The following is a 16384-nucleotide window of genomic DNA, read 5'->3' as shown; positions in this document are numbered from 1 at the left end:
CAACTACTGTTCAGGAATATGGATATTTTCGCCTGGACCCCGGCAGACATGACCGGTGTCCCGCGCGACATTACCGAGCATTGCTTGAACACCTACCCCTCTGTTGAGCCGAAGGTCCAAAGAAGGCGCAGCTTAGGGGCTGACAAAACGAAAGCAATGAATGAGCAAGTATGTGAACTTCTCAAAGCTGGAATCTTGCGAGAAGTGCGTTATCAAAGTTGGGTCGCGAACCCGGTAATGGTGGAAAAGTCGAGCGGAGGATGGTGAATGTGCGTCGATTATACTGATCTCAACAAGGCATGCCCTAAAGATTGCTACTCTTTGCCTGAGATCGATAAAAAAAATAGACTCCCTCGCGCCATACAAATGGAAGTGCTTCTTGGATTGTTACAAGGGATACCATCAGGTTCAGATGAAGCTTGAAGACGAAGACAAGACAACTTTCAGAACCGATCTCGGGATCTTCTGTTATACAAAGATGCCATTCGGTCTAAAAAACGCTGGCGCCACGTACCAGCGCCTGATGGACAAGACCTTCGCTGGGGATATTGGGAAACACATTGAGGTTTACATCGATGACCTGGTAGTGAGAAGTCCCGAAGAGGACCAAATGTTGAAAGACATCGAGAAAACTTTCAAGTCATTGAGAAGCGTGAACATGAAATTGAATCCAGCCAAATGTTCCTTTGGTATGGAGGAAGGGAAATTCTTGGGCTTCATAGTCACCAATGGCGGATTTAAGGTGAATCCAGAGAAGGTCCAAGCAATTGAGCGTACGCCATCACCCAAAACAATCAAAGAGATGCAAAGGTTAGCTGGCCGCCTGGCCGCGCTTAACCGCTTCCTGTCAAATCACGCCGCAAAGTCGTACCCTTTCATAAGTACCTTGCGCAACTGTGTAAAAAAGCAAGAGTTCAGATGGACGCCTGAAGCAGAAAGCGCTTTTCAGCAAATGAAGGAGTGTTTGATTGAACTCCCAACGTTGACCGCACCGTTCGAAAAGGAGCCGCTCATATTGTACTTGTCATCATCAGACAAGGCAGTGGGTTCGGTATTGCTTGTAGAAAGAAACAGGGTCCAAACGCCAATCTACTATGTCAGTAGAATGCTCACAGATCCAGAAACAAGATATTCAACGATGGAGAAACTGGTACTAGCGCTGCTACATGCCTCTAGAAGGCTGCGCCGATACTTCACAGGCCACGTCATCACAGTACTGACCAATTTCCACATTGGGACGATATTACAAAAACCGGAGACATCCGGGCGATTAGCGAAGTGGGCGATCGAGCTGGGGGGCCACAACATTTTGTATAGGCCGCGCCCAGCCATCAAGGGTCAAGTCCTTGCAGACTTTATCACAGAAGTCCCAGCGGAAAAGGTCAAAGATTGTGAAATCGTCGAAGCTCCCACAAAAGACACGTCAGATGGGCTATGGTTCCTATACACAGATGGTGCCTCAAACGAGGACGGCTCAGGAGCCGAATTGCGCCTGGTGAGCCCAGAAAAGCATGAATTTACATACGCTATCAGGTTGGATTTTAAAAATACCAACAATGAAGCAGAGTACGAGGCATTTCTGGCAGGCTTGCGCCTCGCCATTAAAATGGGAGCTAAAAATCTACAAGCGCACGTTGGTTCACTTTTGATCGCCAGCCAAGTAAACGGATTCTATGATGCAAAAGGCGACGTTTTGGCCTTATATCTGGATCAAGCAAAAGAGCTGTTGCAGAAGTTCACGACATACAGGGTCGTACACATCAATCGCTCTGAAAACAAACAGGCAGACGCCTTAAGCAAGCTCGCGTCAACTTCCTTTCAGCACCTTGCAAAGGAGGTAAGGATTGAAGTGCTCAAAAATCCATCAGTCCTGCTGCGCCAGGTGAACGTGATCGAAATAGGGCAGCCATCCTGGATGACCCCTATAATCCACTATCTACAGGAATGGATACTCCCAGAGAACAAGGAAGAGGCAAGGAAAATCCAGCACAAAGCCCTGCATTATGAAATGAATGATGGTATTTTGTATCGGAGGTCCTTCTTGGGTCCTTTATTGCGTTGCGTAGACCCCCAAGACGCGAATTACTTTATCAGAGAAATCCATGAGGGGATCTGTGGTATCCATGTGGGACCACGCATGGTTGTGGCGAAGATCATGAACGTCGAATATTATTGGCCAGGGATGTATGTCGACGCCCTGAAGGAGCTGCGCAAATGCGACTCCTGTCGGCGGCACTCTCCAAAGACCCTGCGCCCTAAAAATGATCTTATCCCAGTGACCACTTCTTGGCCTTTCCAACAGTGGGGGATTGATATGGTGGGACCCTTCCCAGATGCCCCTGGAGCCGTAAAATTCATAATCGTGGCTGTCGATTATTTCACCAAATGGGTGGAAGCCAAAGCCCTCACATCAACCACTGCCATGATGGTGCGCAAGTTTATCTGGGAGCACATCATTTGCAGATTTGGTCTTCCACTCAAAATCTTCGCAGACAACAGTACCAATTTTGCCTCGGAGGATCTTCAAAAGTGGATGAAGGAAATGAAGATAGAACATACCTTCTCATCCGTTGCGCATCCTCAGGGCAACGGTCAAATGGAAAGCGTAAACAAAAGCATCGTGGAGGGGATAAAAGCCCGACTGGGCACGAAAAGAAGAGGCTGGGTAGATGAGCTCCCAAGCATCCTATGGGCTCATCGAACCATGCCGAAGACAAGCCCCGGCGAAACTCCTTTCAGCCTAGTATACGGCTCGAAAGCAGTTATCCCGGCAGAAGTTGGTCTCCTCTCACCGCGATTGACAGCAGTCAACACGGTTGATAATGAAGCAGAACGCCGTCTCGATCTGGATCTCTTAGAAGAAAGACGCGAGATCGCGCGTATTAAAGAGGCGAAATACAAGACACAACTGGAAAGGTACTACAATGCGAGAGTCCACATTTGTACCTTCACTCCAGGAGAATACGTTTTTCGTGACAACGAAGCTTCGAACGCCGAACGCCCTGGGAAGCTAGCACCCAAATGGGAAGGCCCATACTTGGTCCATGAAGTGCTAGGAAAAGGGGCATACAAATTGCGAACGTTGGATGGACATATCATCCCGCACACATGGAACGCGCAACAACTGCGCAAATGTTATATGTAACTACCCCAAGGCCATGTGCCATTTCTCTCATAGTGTCCACGCGCCTACTTAATCTCTATGTTGGCTAAACGCCTTTTATGTTATTTATCAGCAATGTACGATTGGCCTAAGTGCCTGTTTTTCCAAGTTAATGAAAGCATACGATATGTTTCCCTACTACCATATTACTTCATGAGTTACAAATGCATGTTAAACTTTTGATTAGCACGAAAACACTTCAGTGAATTATCAGCTCTTGAGTTACACTTACATTTATTCGCGCTAACTTAACCAAAGTTTCAAGCAACAGTGCAATAATTGTATCAAGACAGAATAAATGTAAACATAAACTTCATATTCAAACAAGTGCAACGTGCAATGGTTACATAAGCCTAACATCTATTCGATCTAGGTGAAGCGCGACCGCGCAACACTGTACATTTCAAAAACTAAACAAAACAAGGCACAAAGCCTTCAATTCCTACTCAGGTTGAGTGCCATCCCCGCCATCATCATCACCTTCTCCATCGTCGCCTGCCAACTCCTCATCAGATACTTCAATCACCTGTGGTGGATCAAGGATGGTCTTTAAACGATGACACCAGTCGTCATGCTTCAGCGTTTCAATAACCAAGTCCATCACCGGTAGAGACAAGTTATCATAACCATGTTCAACGCGAGTCAGCTTCGTCTCAGCTTGATCAGTCACCGAGCAGTGACTAGCGTCAAATTCTTGACCAAACATCTCTGAAGCATGTTGCGCACACTCCAAGTAACCACCTCGATGACCAACTGCGCGCGAAGCATCTATCAAAGTAGCAACAGCTTTATCTAGCTCCCCAGCATTCAAGACGGAGTTGGCCATCTACAACGAACGCAATATATAAGCCAAGCAGGTTTTAATAAGTTAAGACAAAGTCAGAAGAAATCATACCAGAGCTATTCCTCGGGCGCGCAGCCATTCAGCTTCAGCGACTAAAGTATCCACGATGCCTTGGGCCTCAGAATAATTATTCTGCGCCACATTGAGAGCAGTGGTACTAATGGCGCGCGCCTCCTCGGCTTTTTGCTTGGCTTCCTCGGCAGTGGCAGCTTTTGACTTCTCGGCTTCCAGATCAATCTCCAAGGACTCGCTCCTCTCGATCTGCTCGTGCAGGCGACGCTTCAATTAAGCGATTTCAATGTCCTTGGCAGATAGATCTCTATCCTTGCCAGAAATCTGCGCCTTAAGCTCAGCCTACAGAAAGCAAGAGTTAGAGAATGTTTTACAAACGGAAGCATAAGTAAGAGGAGACAGTTAACAAACCTCAGCTTGTTCTTTCACAGACTGCGCATCCTCCACCTTTTTCTTCAGATCCGCAACTTGGGCTTGAAGTTCGGTGATCTTAGAGTGAGCCGCATACATCCGCTCGTTATCCTTTGCACAGATAGCCTTCCAATCGGTACGTTCCTTTGAGAGGAGTTCTTCAGCAGCACGGAGTTTACCTTTAAGACCTTCACAGCCCCACTCCTCAGCCTTTTTATCTGTTTCAAACTTCGCTCTCTCCTCGTCAAAGGCGGCCTTCGACCTCTCAAAAGTTTTCACCTGCTTCAGCAACCGCTCACGGTACTTCTCCCACTCTTCCCTTTCCCTAACCATAGTCCTCCACTCGCGGACAATTTGATGGTTAACAACGCGAGTGTTGGCTTCACCAACCACATAAGCATGATAGAGCATGCTGTGGGTCCGCTCCCTTTGACGGTTCACCTCACCAGGAGGAATGGAGTTAAGAAGCCAATCACGGAAGGGAGCGAACTCCAAGAAAGTATCCTTCTGTTTCAGGCCCCATGGCGGTTGGTGTAGTGCTTCCCCTCGACTTTCCTCAGTATAGGACTTGTAGTAAACGTCTCCTAAAGTGTCCATAGGACCTATAGGAGAGTGAGACTTCGCACCAGACCTCCCCGCGCCAGGTTGGCCAGCAGCAAAACCAGCAGCAGCAGTCTGCTCCTTAGCCGTTGGACCAGTTTCACCAGCAGAAGTTACCTGCGCAGTTTGCACAGGGGCATCAGTGGGCGAGGGCTCAACAGGTATTTCCACTTCCACGCCTTTTCCCTTCTCAATGGTGCGCTGGTCAAGCCCAGTGATCGGAGTTGGCCCCGAGCCTTGCGCCGTCTCAGTGGGAATGGGGGCGGTAATCTCGGGCTCCTTAGGCCTAGTAGGAGGCTTGTCAGCAGCTTTCTCACTTTCAACCTCTTTTTCCCGCACAGGTTTCTCAAGACCTTTCTGTTTCTTCTTCTCAGCAGATTGGGGAACAGTGAACGACTTGATTGTGACCTTTGTAACCTTGGGCCTTTTCAGCGTCGGCTCCAAGGACTCTGTGATTGTGACGCCCTTCTCAGGTTTTTTCTTTCCAGCCTCTGCAAAGAGAATATTAGAAAGGAGAATATAACAAGTACAAGAAACAAAGTACTAACCAGGAGAAAATTTGTAAAGTGAGCGCAAGTTGCTTTTCTTTCCAACTAAAGGAACACCACCCGGTTTCGACATCGCGGTGGCTCCAAGCGCAGCCTCCCGGCTCCTTTTCCTTATCAGCTTCACTGCAGGCTCTTCCTGCACTTCTTCTTCATCACCCCCTTCCTGCGCAGCAGAGGACGGGGTGGTCCCAGCATCCGGGTTGCGAGAAGCCACGCTCCCTGAGCTCTTGGAACCTCCAGCTCCAGCCTTTTTCTCGCCTATGCGCGCCAAACCCTCAAGTGAGTCACTTTTAAGTACATAATCTTCTAAGTTACTTTGACGAAGGCGGAGAGTACCTTTGTCAGCAGCAGGAGCGGTTGCGCGACTACTTCCAGCTCCCTTGCTGGTCACCTCAGGATCCAAGGTGATAACCTTCTTCCTTTTCACAGGCTTTTTCTTCTTGTCTTCAGGGTCTATCCCCAAGTCACGCAACACACCTGCAAAGATTTGAGACCACGGGCTTAACTCTCCATTTGATGATCCAACAGACTCCTCGCTGGAAAGATAGACATTCTCTTTCCTAGCAAAAGTCACGGAGCGCAAGGGTCGAGGTTTAGGTATATGCGCACCTTCAGTTGCAGTAGGCGGTTCGGCGAACGCATCATCAGCTGGGTACATGAAATTGCCCTTTATTTGCTCATACTAGTACTCCTCCCCATCCTGGAGCGGGCGCACGCCCATAGACCCACTAAAGGTAGAGAAAGCGGCTTGATACAAGTGCGCCTCTACACGTCAAAGCGTATAAATAAACAAAGTTATAAAGCAAGAAATCAAAGAAATCAAGGAAATTATTAACCTCGATCGTCAGTCATCAAGATGGGAACTTCCTCGCTGTCGGGCAACCATCGGTCACTCATGCGTGCAGTAACGAGGACATTCTCTCCAAATACTCGGTTAGGGGTTGGAGTAAGCTGTTGATACCACCATTCATGCTTAGGAATGGGAAGATCTTCTTTCAATATTGGTTCACACCAGTCCCGGAAGGGCATAGCGATCGGGAGCACTTCCTCGCGAATGAAGAAAAATTTGTGTTTCCAGTCATGGAAACTTTTAGGAGGATTTAGCAATATCTTCCTCGCAGCCCCACGACTAGCAAAAGAGAAGAAGCCCATATTCCTGATGAGCTGATAAAATGCACGAAACTTCTCCACAGTAGGTTTAATACCATGGGCTCGACACAGGAACTCGAAGTGTCGAACCCTAACCATCCTAGGAGGGCTCATCTGAGAAATGTGAAAGCCGTAAAAATGCAGAATATGAGCCATAAAGTGTGTCGCCGGCAGCCGGAAATTCCCTTGGAGGAAGAAATCTTCAAATAAAGTAATATAGCCCAGCGGCGCATCGGCGACCGTTTGATTCTGCCCAGGGTATCTAGCATCCCATTTCGGTGGAAACCGGAAGCTCCGTACGATCTGCTCAAACAATCCTAAATCCCACCGAAGAACCGGGACAGGCCCCTCCTCTCCGGGATTTTCCTTAATATGTTCTTCAGCCATCGGTGTTCTTGGATAAACTTTGAATATTCAAGGACAAACTTGAAGATATGAAGGAGAACTTGAAGAACTGCTATAAAAGTTTGAAGATTTGAAGAACTAGATGAAGAGGATTAGAGAGAAAAAGGTGGAAAGAGTATAAGATGAGTAAGCCCTCCTTACCTCGTCGAATATATATACCCATCGCATTTAATGTGATGGGTAAACGTGCCGCATTTGCAGTTCACGTGGCCAACGAGAGGGTGCCACGTAATGCTTAAAACCCGGGGTGACGGTTACCACGCGCGCGTGGGCCTCACTCTCCTGACGGAAAGTGGAACCGTCAGAGCCAGCATGATGACATCCGTGCCAGGAGTCAACTCAAACGTCAAAATCAGAGACGATCTCACCAAACCGTCATAATTCAAATTTCGAGGAATTTCCCACCCAAATTCCCTAACACTTAACAAGGAAGTTACCGAGGGGGGCGCAGTATACCTGGTGCCCCAAAGTATTCGCGCACTATCAGCTCTAAAAGGCAAAACGCGCGCACCTACAAATCAAAAAACGAGCGACCTATGCAACTTTCTTTTTTTAAGTCCAGAGCTCCAACCACTTGCCTTGCGCATGGTGCAGCACTGGACTGGGGGGACTTGAAGGGGTATGCAAGGGCGTAGGATTTAAGGGGCGGGGAGGGGCGCCCGACCCCCTGAACTTTTCGGTCAGTAGTGTTATATATGTACGTTTCGGATTGGATTTTGTAGGTATATATGTTTTCGACCCCCCGGTTTTATAAAAAAATTAGGTATATACTTTTTCGACCCCCTGGTTTTAATTTTTTTATTTATATGGCCCAAATAAAATATTTAATTAGCCCAAATATTATAGCCCAAATCATTATATTTGGTAGAATACTAGAATGTATATTATATAATCCAAATCAAATATATATATAGCCCAACTTAAAAGCCCACCCTATAAAAAAAACCTGAATTCATTTACTTTGAGACATCAACCAGAAGAACAGAAGCCACAAGCCAGAACTGCAGAAGGGGGGAAAACGCAGGTTTCAGTACTGTTCGACTTTAGCTTCTTGTTCGAGAACAGAAGCCAAAACGTTGCTCGTTGTTGTGGTCTTGTACTCCTGTTCAACTTCTTCAATCTTCATAAGGTTAAATGTGTGTGTTTTTTATCTTTAGGTTTAATTTAGGGCTGCAATTTATGTGATTTAGGTTGAAGTTAGGGGTAAAATTGGTCCGAATTTTTGCCCTAAACTTTTTGAATCTTTTTGTAACTATGTCTAATTTTATTTATTTAATCTTATTGTGATTTGATTTAGATAGAAATTAGAGTTTGAAATTTATGGTGATTTGTTAACTTGTTTGTTATTAGATTATGCGATGGGGAATAATAAAATGATAACTTTTTTTTAATGTTTGATAACGTTTTTTCATTTGATATTAATGTTTGACCCGAACCCACCCGATCCGACCCGAATCGAATCACCGACGTCCGACCCGAACATACACCTCGAAACTACATGATATAAAAAAAATTTAGGTCCGTTACCTTCCGACCCCCCGAACTTTTTTTTCAAGCTTCGCCACTGGGGGTATGGCCCCAAAAAAGCCGCGCAAACCTTCATCAAGGCTGCGCGCAGGGCCATACTACTTATTCAACAACTCTCTTAGTAGCAACCTCGCGCGGGCTACAACGCATTTCACTAACAAGGCGCGAGGTCCAGCCAGAAGAGAACTACAATTTCGACACTTAGCAATCTGATAAGAATCTTCACTACCAGTGAAGCCGCGCAACCTGGTTTCATGCCCAGCAAGAATCACATGAAGGTTGCAGCGCAAGACCAGAGTAGGAAGGTACAAAAGGTAAAAGTGGTAGGAAAAAGGAGCCAATGGACATCCTGCAGGCTCTGTTCAATCGTGCGCCACGATCGTCTGACGTGAAGAAGATGAGAAGTACATAAGGATGCCTACGTGGCACCAATCAGAGGACAGAGACATCTGTCCCACGATCTCCACTTGTCTGCTGATGGCAGAAAGACAACAAGGCCGACAACGGCGACACGTGGCTCCAATCAGGGCGCGCCAGCGCCGGAGAACTTCTAGAAGCCACTAACGGTCGACACCAGTGAGACAAGGAGCATATCCGCTATGTTGTCGCTTTCCGGCCCAAGGCCCATCAGCCCACATCCTCTTGCACCACTCCGGCTATAAATAGAGTCCTCACTTCACAAGTTAAACATTCCAGGCCCTCTACTCTCACTCTTAATACTTAATTATCCTCCCCTAAGCAGTCGCTTATTCTCACGCCGGAGCCCGGTTAAGAGGGAAACCCCATATTCCCCTCTTAACGAGTAATGGTGTTCTATTTTGCAGGATTAGAACGTGCAAGACGAAGCTTAGATAATCATTAGAAGATTAACCATTATGGTAGAAGCATAAACCCAACTGATTAGCCTCCTAATTAGTTCCGTGTTCCTTCACCCACTAAGTACTCGAGTCTCCAATGGTTCTCCTATTCCAACTGTGCCATAACTTTGAAAAGTAACCTGAAAAAGAAACATGCGAAAAATCAACATAAAGTTGAGCGAGTTCATTTTTTGTTTTGAAAAAGATTTGAAATAAATCTTTTAGAATAACCGGTTTTTGAAATGTTGTTGAGAAAACGAATTTAAAATCATTTTCTTGTCATGTTATATGGAAAACTCTGTATTTGTAATGCATTATATTCGCAAAGACCTTGCTTTTGTAAAGTTCTTGTGTTTGTAAAACTTGTATAACCATCAATCTCCACCCCGACATTGACAACATGCATGCATAATCCTGTGCTTTGAATTTATATATAACATGGTATGTAATTTGTAAAGACGTATTGAAACTGGGTTCGGTATATGTAAGGAATACGAGATCGCTAGTGGTTCGCGAGGCCACTAACATATGTAACGACATAGGAAGCCACCAAACCTAGGCATTTTTACTTGTCGATTCACGACTTGAGACACAAAAGCACTGCTTGGTACTAGTATCACTAAGAGTGTGGCTGCCTGAAACCCATTAGATCTAACCTTTTGTTTTGCGATCTAGGTATATTGTTGATTAATAGTGCTTATGTTACCCTATTCGTGACATGATCTATTGTGTCATTCCTTAGTTTAACGTACCTCTTGGTACTTGTATTTTCCCGTAGTTTAGAAAACTAGAATTCGTGTGTATGCACATTTCGAAAAATACGCTTGTTTGAAAAACCGGTATAAAACATAAGCTTTTCGTAAACCATTTGTGTCAGTTAAAACTTGCTTGTAAACTGGTTTAGGAATATGTAATTCTTGTTTATGGAAAACCTTGTATGCTTTGCAAAATAGTGCATGTCTTTCCACCCCGAAAACATTTAGGAAAATGTAAAACCTTAAAAAGGTGGCGTTATGAACTCACCTGAATATTCCTGTGCAAAGCTAGCTAAATACGACTTCGTAATGTCGTTTCCAAGACCAGATTCACTAGCGTGCATTCTACAATATTCCTAACATGGAATATCTTATAAGTTTAAATAAACGCAGTAACTAAACTACGTGTCATCCAGCTCTACCGAATCGTTAACCGAACGATTCGACGGTAGGTTGTTAGTTTAACGAAAAGGACTAAGTTAAAGTTTGTCGCCCGAGAAGTCGTTTGTGTAAATAGGAATATTCGTATGAAAGTAATATATAATAAACTTGTATTATATATATTGCATCTTGTATATATTTGCCAAAACATATGTATATGTCGTTTCGACGTTTGAAATAAGTATAAAAAGGTTATATTTATTTTATAAAAGAACACGAGTTGTTGTGTTTAAAAATAAATATATAATTATATTTATTTCTATAAAGGAATTCGTTATTGTTTGGTACTTGAAATAAATATATAAACTGTATTTATTTTTATAAAAACGAGTTCGTGTTGTTTGCTATTTGAAATAAATATAAAAATAACTATATTTATTTTATAAAAGGAAGGCATGTTCGGCGTTTGAATCAATATAAGTAATTATATTGATTTTATAAAAGATTTGTTGAATTTCCGGAGTTTAAAATAAATATAAATACTATATTTATTTGTTGTCAAAATAATTTCCGTTTCGTTGTTTTTGTGAGTTGTAAGTTGTTGTGGTACATAATTTCATAGTCGTATTTGTTTCTATAAAATAATTACTTAAATCCGATAGTTTATTTTATTAACAAAACGAAATTATTTCAAAGGTTTTCTCAAAAAACGGGCAGAGTTTCCTCTGTTTTTTGACGCCCCCGACGACACAATCGTCGTTATTTTATCAAAATTCAATCGAGACTCAATCATCAACATATGTAATTTTCGTAAAAATGACGAAATATAAACTAAACACTAAACTAAATCGGTTCGAGCTTGTTCACGTAAGGTAAATAGATTTATAAAAATAACGAAATAATTCACGCCATTAAATCTTTACCGCTCTTTGCGTCGAACCTTTGACTAAGTTGACTGAGTTGACTCGTTGAGTTGACCAGGTTTCACCGAGTCGACTCGAACCGCGCTAAAACTGAATCTGAACATGTTGACCGACCCGAAGCTTGACCCGAACATCTCTGTTGACCAGCCGTTGACCCGAACCCATCTGTTGACTGTGTTGACTCGGTTGACCGAGTCAACCCAGACCTGAAATCTGACCCCAACACTGAACCGAGCGTAATCTGATGGTGTTAACCATAACCAACCGAGCTTTGACCATCTTTGACCCGAGCCGCTGGCCGGTTGACTATGACTGACCATCTGACCCGAGACTCCTAACAGTTACCTGAGTCGAACCACGCAGCGAGACCCTAACCGAAACAGGCCTGAGCTGGCCGAACAAAACCCGAACTATACCTAAATCAACTCGAACCAAACACAGGATCTGAGCTTGGACCGAACCTGAAAATGGGGCCCGAAATGAATCGAATCAAACCCATTTGATGTTGAACGAGCCTAACCTGAGACCACCGCTGCCGCTGAACAACCACGCCACCCCGCTCTCTCTCTCCTCGGCCCCTTTCTCTCTCCACCGCCACTATTCCTCCTGCTTCTCCGATCTCGGTTTCTCGGGCTGGCCGCCGCTCACCACCACCGGAAGGTGGTGGTCTTCTATTAACTGACGAAGGAGGGCGGGTATGGGTGAGACGCCGGAGAAAGAGATGCCGGCAGCCGTCGCCGGCCCTGAGCTGGTCGCCGGATTCTTCATCTAACAGGGAGGGGGTGTTGGTTTTTGGAGGAAATGAAGTGTTGTGGGTATGTGTGTGTTTGTTGTATATGTAAAATCGAGAGGGAGAGAGAGACAGACTTAATGTCTGTGCTTGTTTTATTTTGTGGAATGAGCGTTAAAGAAACCATAAAGCCCTATATATATATATATATACCTGTTTTAGTCTTGTGGGTTTGAGACAAAATTCTTTTGTATAGATTTTGTAAAGATTTTATATAGATCTTATAAGATTTTGTAGATCTTGGTAAGATTTTTAAGGAAAAGATCTAATATGTTATGTACAGGTTTAGGCTTGTGGGTTTTAGGCTTGGGCCTAGGGTACACAAGCCCATCTCATGTGTAAGTGGCCCGTAATTTTTACGAGACACGTTTTTAAAACCGAAATCACCGTAGCCTAGTAAAATAATATTTCAGAGTTAAAAGCGTGTAAAAATAATGTCGGTATCCGTCGTAGTCGCGTAAATTGCCTGTTAATCACGTAATTAAGAGCCGTAAATCACCGGTTGTCACATTTACGGTTTTAACGTTTACGTTAAAAAGTTTAAGTTCTACATGTTATCTATAACCTCAACGAACCGAACATCATTCAAATCAATTTGCAACACACTTTATACTTTATTCTAAAAATCAACAAACATATACAAACATTAAAAATCACAAAGTATAAAGCAGTTCCAAGTAGTCATCTATTGACCGAGAGTTGTGAATCGGGGAAGTGTGCGGCACTTGTTGGAGTCGACTGCTGTCGCTGCTTCCTTTCCCAAACCGAGACCCGAATCAGCAATCCTCTAATCATAACCACTGTCGCCGTCTACTCGAACCAATACACCATCTGGCCTTGTTGTGCAACCCAAAATAATCACCATCGTCATCATCGCGTCACTGCTGTCCTTTTGACTAGAAAACACGCCATTTTCATCGCCGTCGCTGATGGCGGCATCACTGTTGTCGTTGACTGACCAACTCCATTATCTCTATCTCCCCCTCTCTCTCTATCTCTGTATTTTCTCGTGCTCGAAACAATCCGACGCCGTCACAGCCGCCGTGAACCTCCATTTCTGATCTATGAGTAGAAGGTTTCAAGGGAGGTGGTTGTGGATGAGGTGTTATGAGAAAGATACCGGGATAAGGGAGGTGGGGGTCTGGTCTGCTGGGAGATTTAGGTGTCCGAAGGTTTGCTGGAAATTACCTTCAGTAACTGGTTTTCGGAGAGGAAGGAGAGGGATGAAGTGGTTGTGCGAATGGTGTGTTTGCAGGTAGGGTTTTAAGTGAAAGGTGGGGGTTTGCAGGTGGGGGTGTGTGACCGGAGTCACTTTGCAATCGCCGGAGCAATCGCCAGAATCTCTGCTCGGCCTAGAGAGGGGTGTGCGGCTGTAGATGCGAGGATTTAGGGTTTTTAAAATTGAATAAAGGAGGTGAAGGTTTAAAAAGGAGGTTTTGGAAGAGATGAGAGGTTTTGTGGGTGGTGATGAATATGGTGGTGGGTAATGGGTTGGGATGAAGAAGATGAAACTCTGCTTTTGGAAGAAATTAGGAGAGAGACAGATGAAAGGAAATAAAAAAGGAGGAGAGGTACAAGCATTAAATGGAGAGAGATGGGGGGATTTGACATTTGGGGTAAAAGACCAAAATAACCTTTTATTTGGCATAATCTGATTGGTTGAGAGTGGTTCTTGCGGTTCTTACAAATTGAGGTGGTTTTCATTTTAGCGCTCATATATATATATATATATATATATATATATATAGTATTGCGCTAAAATAAGAACCACCTCGAGTTGTAAGAACCGCGAGAACCACACCATCCGGGTCGCCGTTTACCATGATTTTTTTTTACAACTAGATGTGTGTATTATAAACACAGCTGTAAAAAAAATTTTAAACGCCGTGGCCGAGGGGGTAGTTTTTTACACCACAAGTTTGGTGTAAAAAAAAGAAAAAAGAAAAAAAAAATAAAAACACCAAACTTGTGGTGTAAAAAACTACCCCCTCGGCCGCGGCCTTAAAATTTTTTTTTTACGGCTGTGTTTATAATACACACATCTAGTTGTAAAAAAAAAAAATCATGGTAAACAGCGACCCGGATGGTGTGGTTCTCGCGGTTCTTACAACTCGGGGTGGTTCTCATTCTAGCAGCCCCCTGTATGTATATATATATATATATATATAGGATGGGGTTTTAGAGTGAACACCAATGTATTTGCGAACTGAGTGAACAAATCTTGGCCATTGATTTACATACTTGTATGCCCAAAATTAGTTCAGTCAGTTCGCAAGATACACTAGTATTCACTCTTGAACCAAATCATATACATATATATATACAAATATATATATATATATATATATATATATATATATATATATATCTATATATATATATACATATATATATATATATACATAGCAACAGAAGCACAAGTAACAAATGATTAATATGAACACTTTTATAACAAGGAATACCTATAATGGAACAAGGTCACCTACATGCAAATACGAGATACAAACATAACCATAGGGGGTTTTAGGTATACCTTCGATTGGTAATAACCGCGTGAAACACCAAGATGCAACGGGGTGAGCTAGAACGAGACAGGAACAATAGCGGCGGCGGCGGCAGCCGGAGCAGCAGCGGTGGCCGGAGCAGCGGCGGAAGGTGGCGGCTGTAGTGGAGTGTGGCAACTAGGGTTTTGTTTTTGACAAGCAACATATGTCTTAACCCATGCTTAAGCTTATATAGCCAATCTTTAGTTTAAAACTAAAATCCTATGAGCCACAAGCCCATTAACAAAAGTTCATAATATAAAAACCCAATCCGATTAGGTTTATTATAATATTTATTTTATAGATCTATAAAATAAAAAATTATAAATTGTTTCATCAAAATATGTCATTTAATATAATTAAGTGAATTACCTTGTTGTCCTTGATGTTACTCTTACTGGTTAAGACCCGATCGATAGCGTTGACTTATCAAACCAGAGATCAACTTCCCACATAAACCTCCACAACATGGTTATCTTTGGACCTACCCAAGTTTACAATTTTCTTCCAAACGCCACATAGGGTACTTTTGAGAGGAATTGGTGAGAAACCTCGACCTCCCCGATGCAAAGCCATGATTACCCTTGCCCAACATGGAACATGTAACATGTGATATGGGATATCTTTTATAAGGATATTCTCACTTAATTATGTAACATATATCTAGGATGGCCAAGTTATTTGAAAGAAAAAAAAGCTCCTTATTGATCAAATCAAAAATATACGTCTAAGCCTTATGATCACATCTAAAATTATGAGTGTAAACGTTATGATAGAAACTATAATCAATGTAACACAATTTTTAGAATGGCATTAGAATGCTTCATAAAACAAGCTTGCAATATTAAAGAAATATGACATGGGCATCTGAGGTTCCACGTGCCTCACCGCTTTCCATTAGGCTAGCCATTTTGACCCGCTTATTGACACAAGTCACTGATTTTGTAGCTATAGACCCTAAATCTTAGCTAGTGGTATGCCTATAGACCCATGGCTTTATAGCCTAGTGGTATCTTGGTGGTGAGATAAGACTTTGGACCAATAGGTCTTGGGTTCGATTCTCACAACGGGGTTTTTCCCATATTTATTGGGTTTCCTCCTGAATTGGTGTATAGGCTTTATGCCTAGTGGAGATGGATATGATCGGGTGGTTCCGCTGGTGGCACGATGATATTCCAGTGGTCCGTCAGTGATCCAAATTTGCCGTTCAAAAAAAAAAAAAAAATGCGGTCTTTCAAACTGAGGCTCTTTCAGATGAGATGCAAGGGTAGCTAGTATTATCAAGTCATTAAGCACAATGCGGTCTTTCAAACATCTGGCACGTCATATTTCTCGTTGCTTCCTTTTTACCACAAAAATCTCAATGTTTAACTCGATGTAGATGAACCACTTCTACTTTAATACCTATGCGATCAAATAAAAAATCCAATAATTTTTATAAAATATATTTTCATAAAACCAAGGTTTAATAAAGGA

The 16384-nt window shown here is 43.3% G+C and overlaps 1 protein-coding gene across 1 annotated transcript; it reads left to right on the top strand.

The window, feature by feature from the left end:
• The first annotated feature begins 412 nt into the window (after positions 1-412).
• Positions 413-2673, top strand: LOC110875633. The gene is made up of 2 exons (XM_022123834.1): positions 413-2436; positions 2493-2673. The coding sequence occupies exons 1-2, from the start codon at positions 413-415 to the stop codon at positions 2671-2673; spliced, it is 2205 nt and encodes a 734-aa protein (XP_021979526.1).
• The last annotated feature ends 13711 nt before the right edge of the window (positions 2674-16384 follow it).

This window comes from Helianthus annuus, chromosome 9 (assembly GCF_002127325.2).
Source record: "Helianthus annuus cultivar XRQ/B chromosome 9, HanXRQr2.0-SUNRISE, whole genome shotgun sequence".
NCBI lineage: Eukaryota > Viridiplantae > Streptophyta > Magnoliopsida > Asterales > Asteraceae > Helianthus > Helianthus annuus.
The sequence above is the reverse complement of the archived record's forward strand: the minus strand, read 5'-3'. Positions and strand labels throughout refer to the sequence as shown.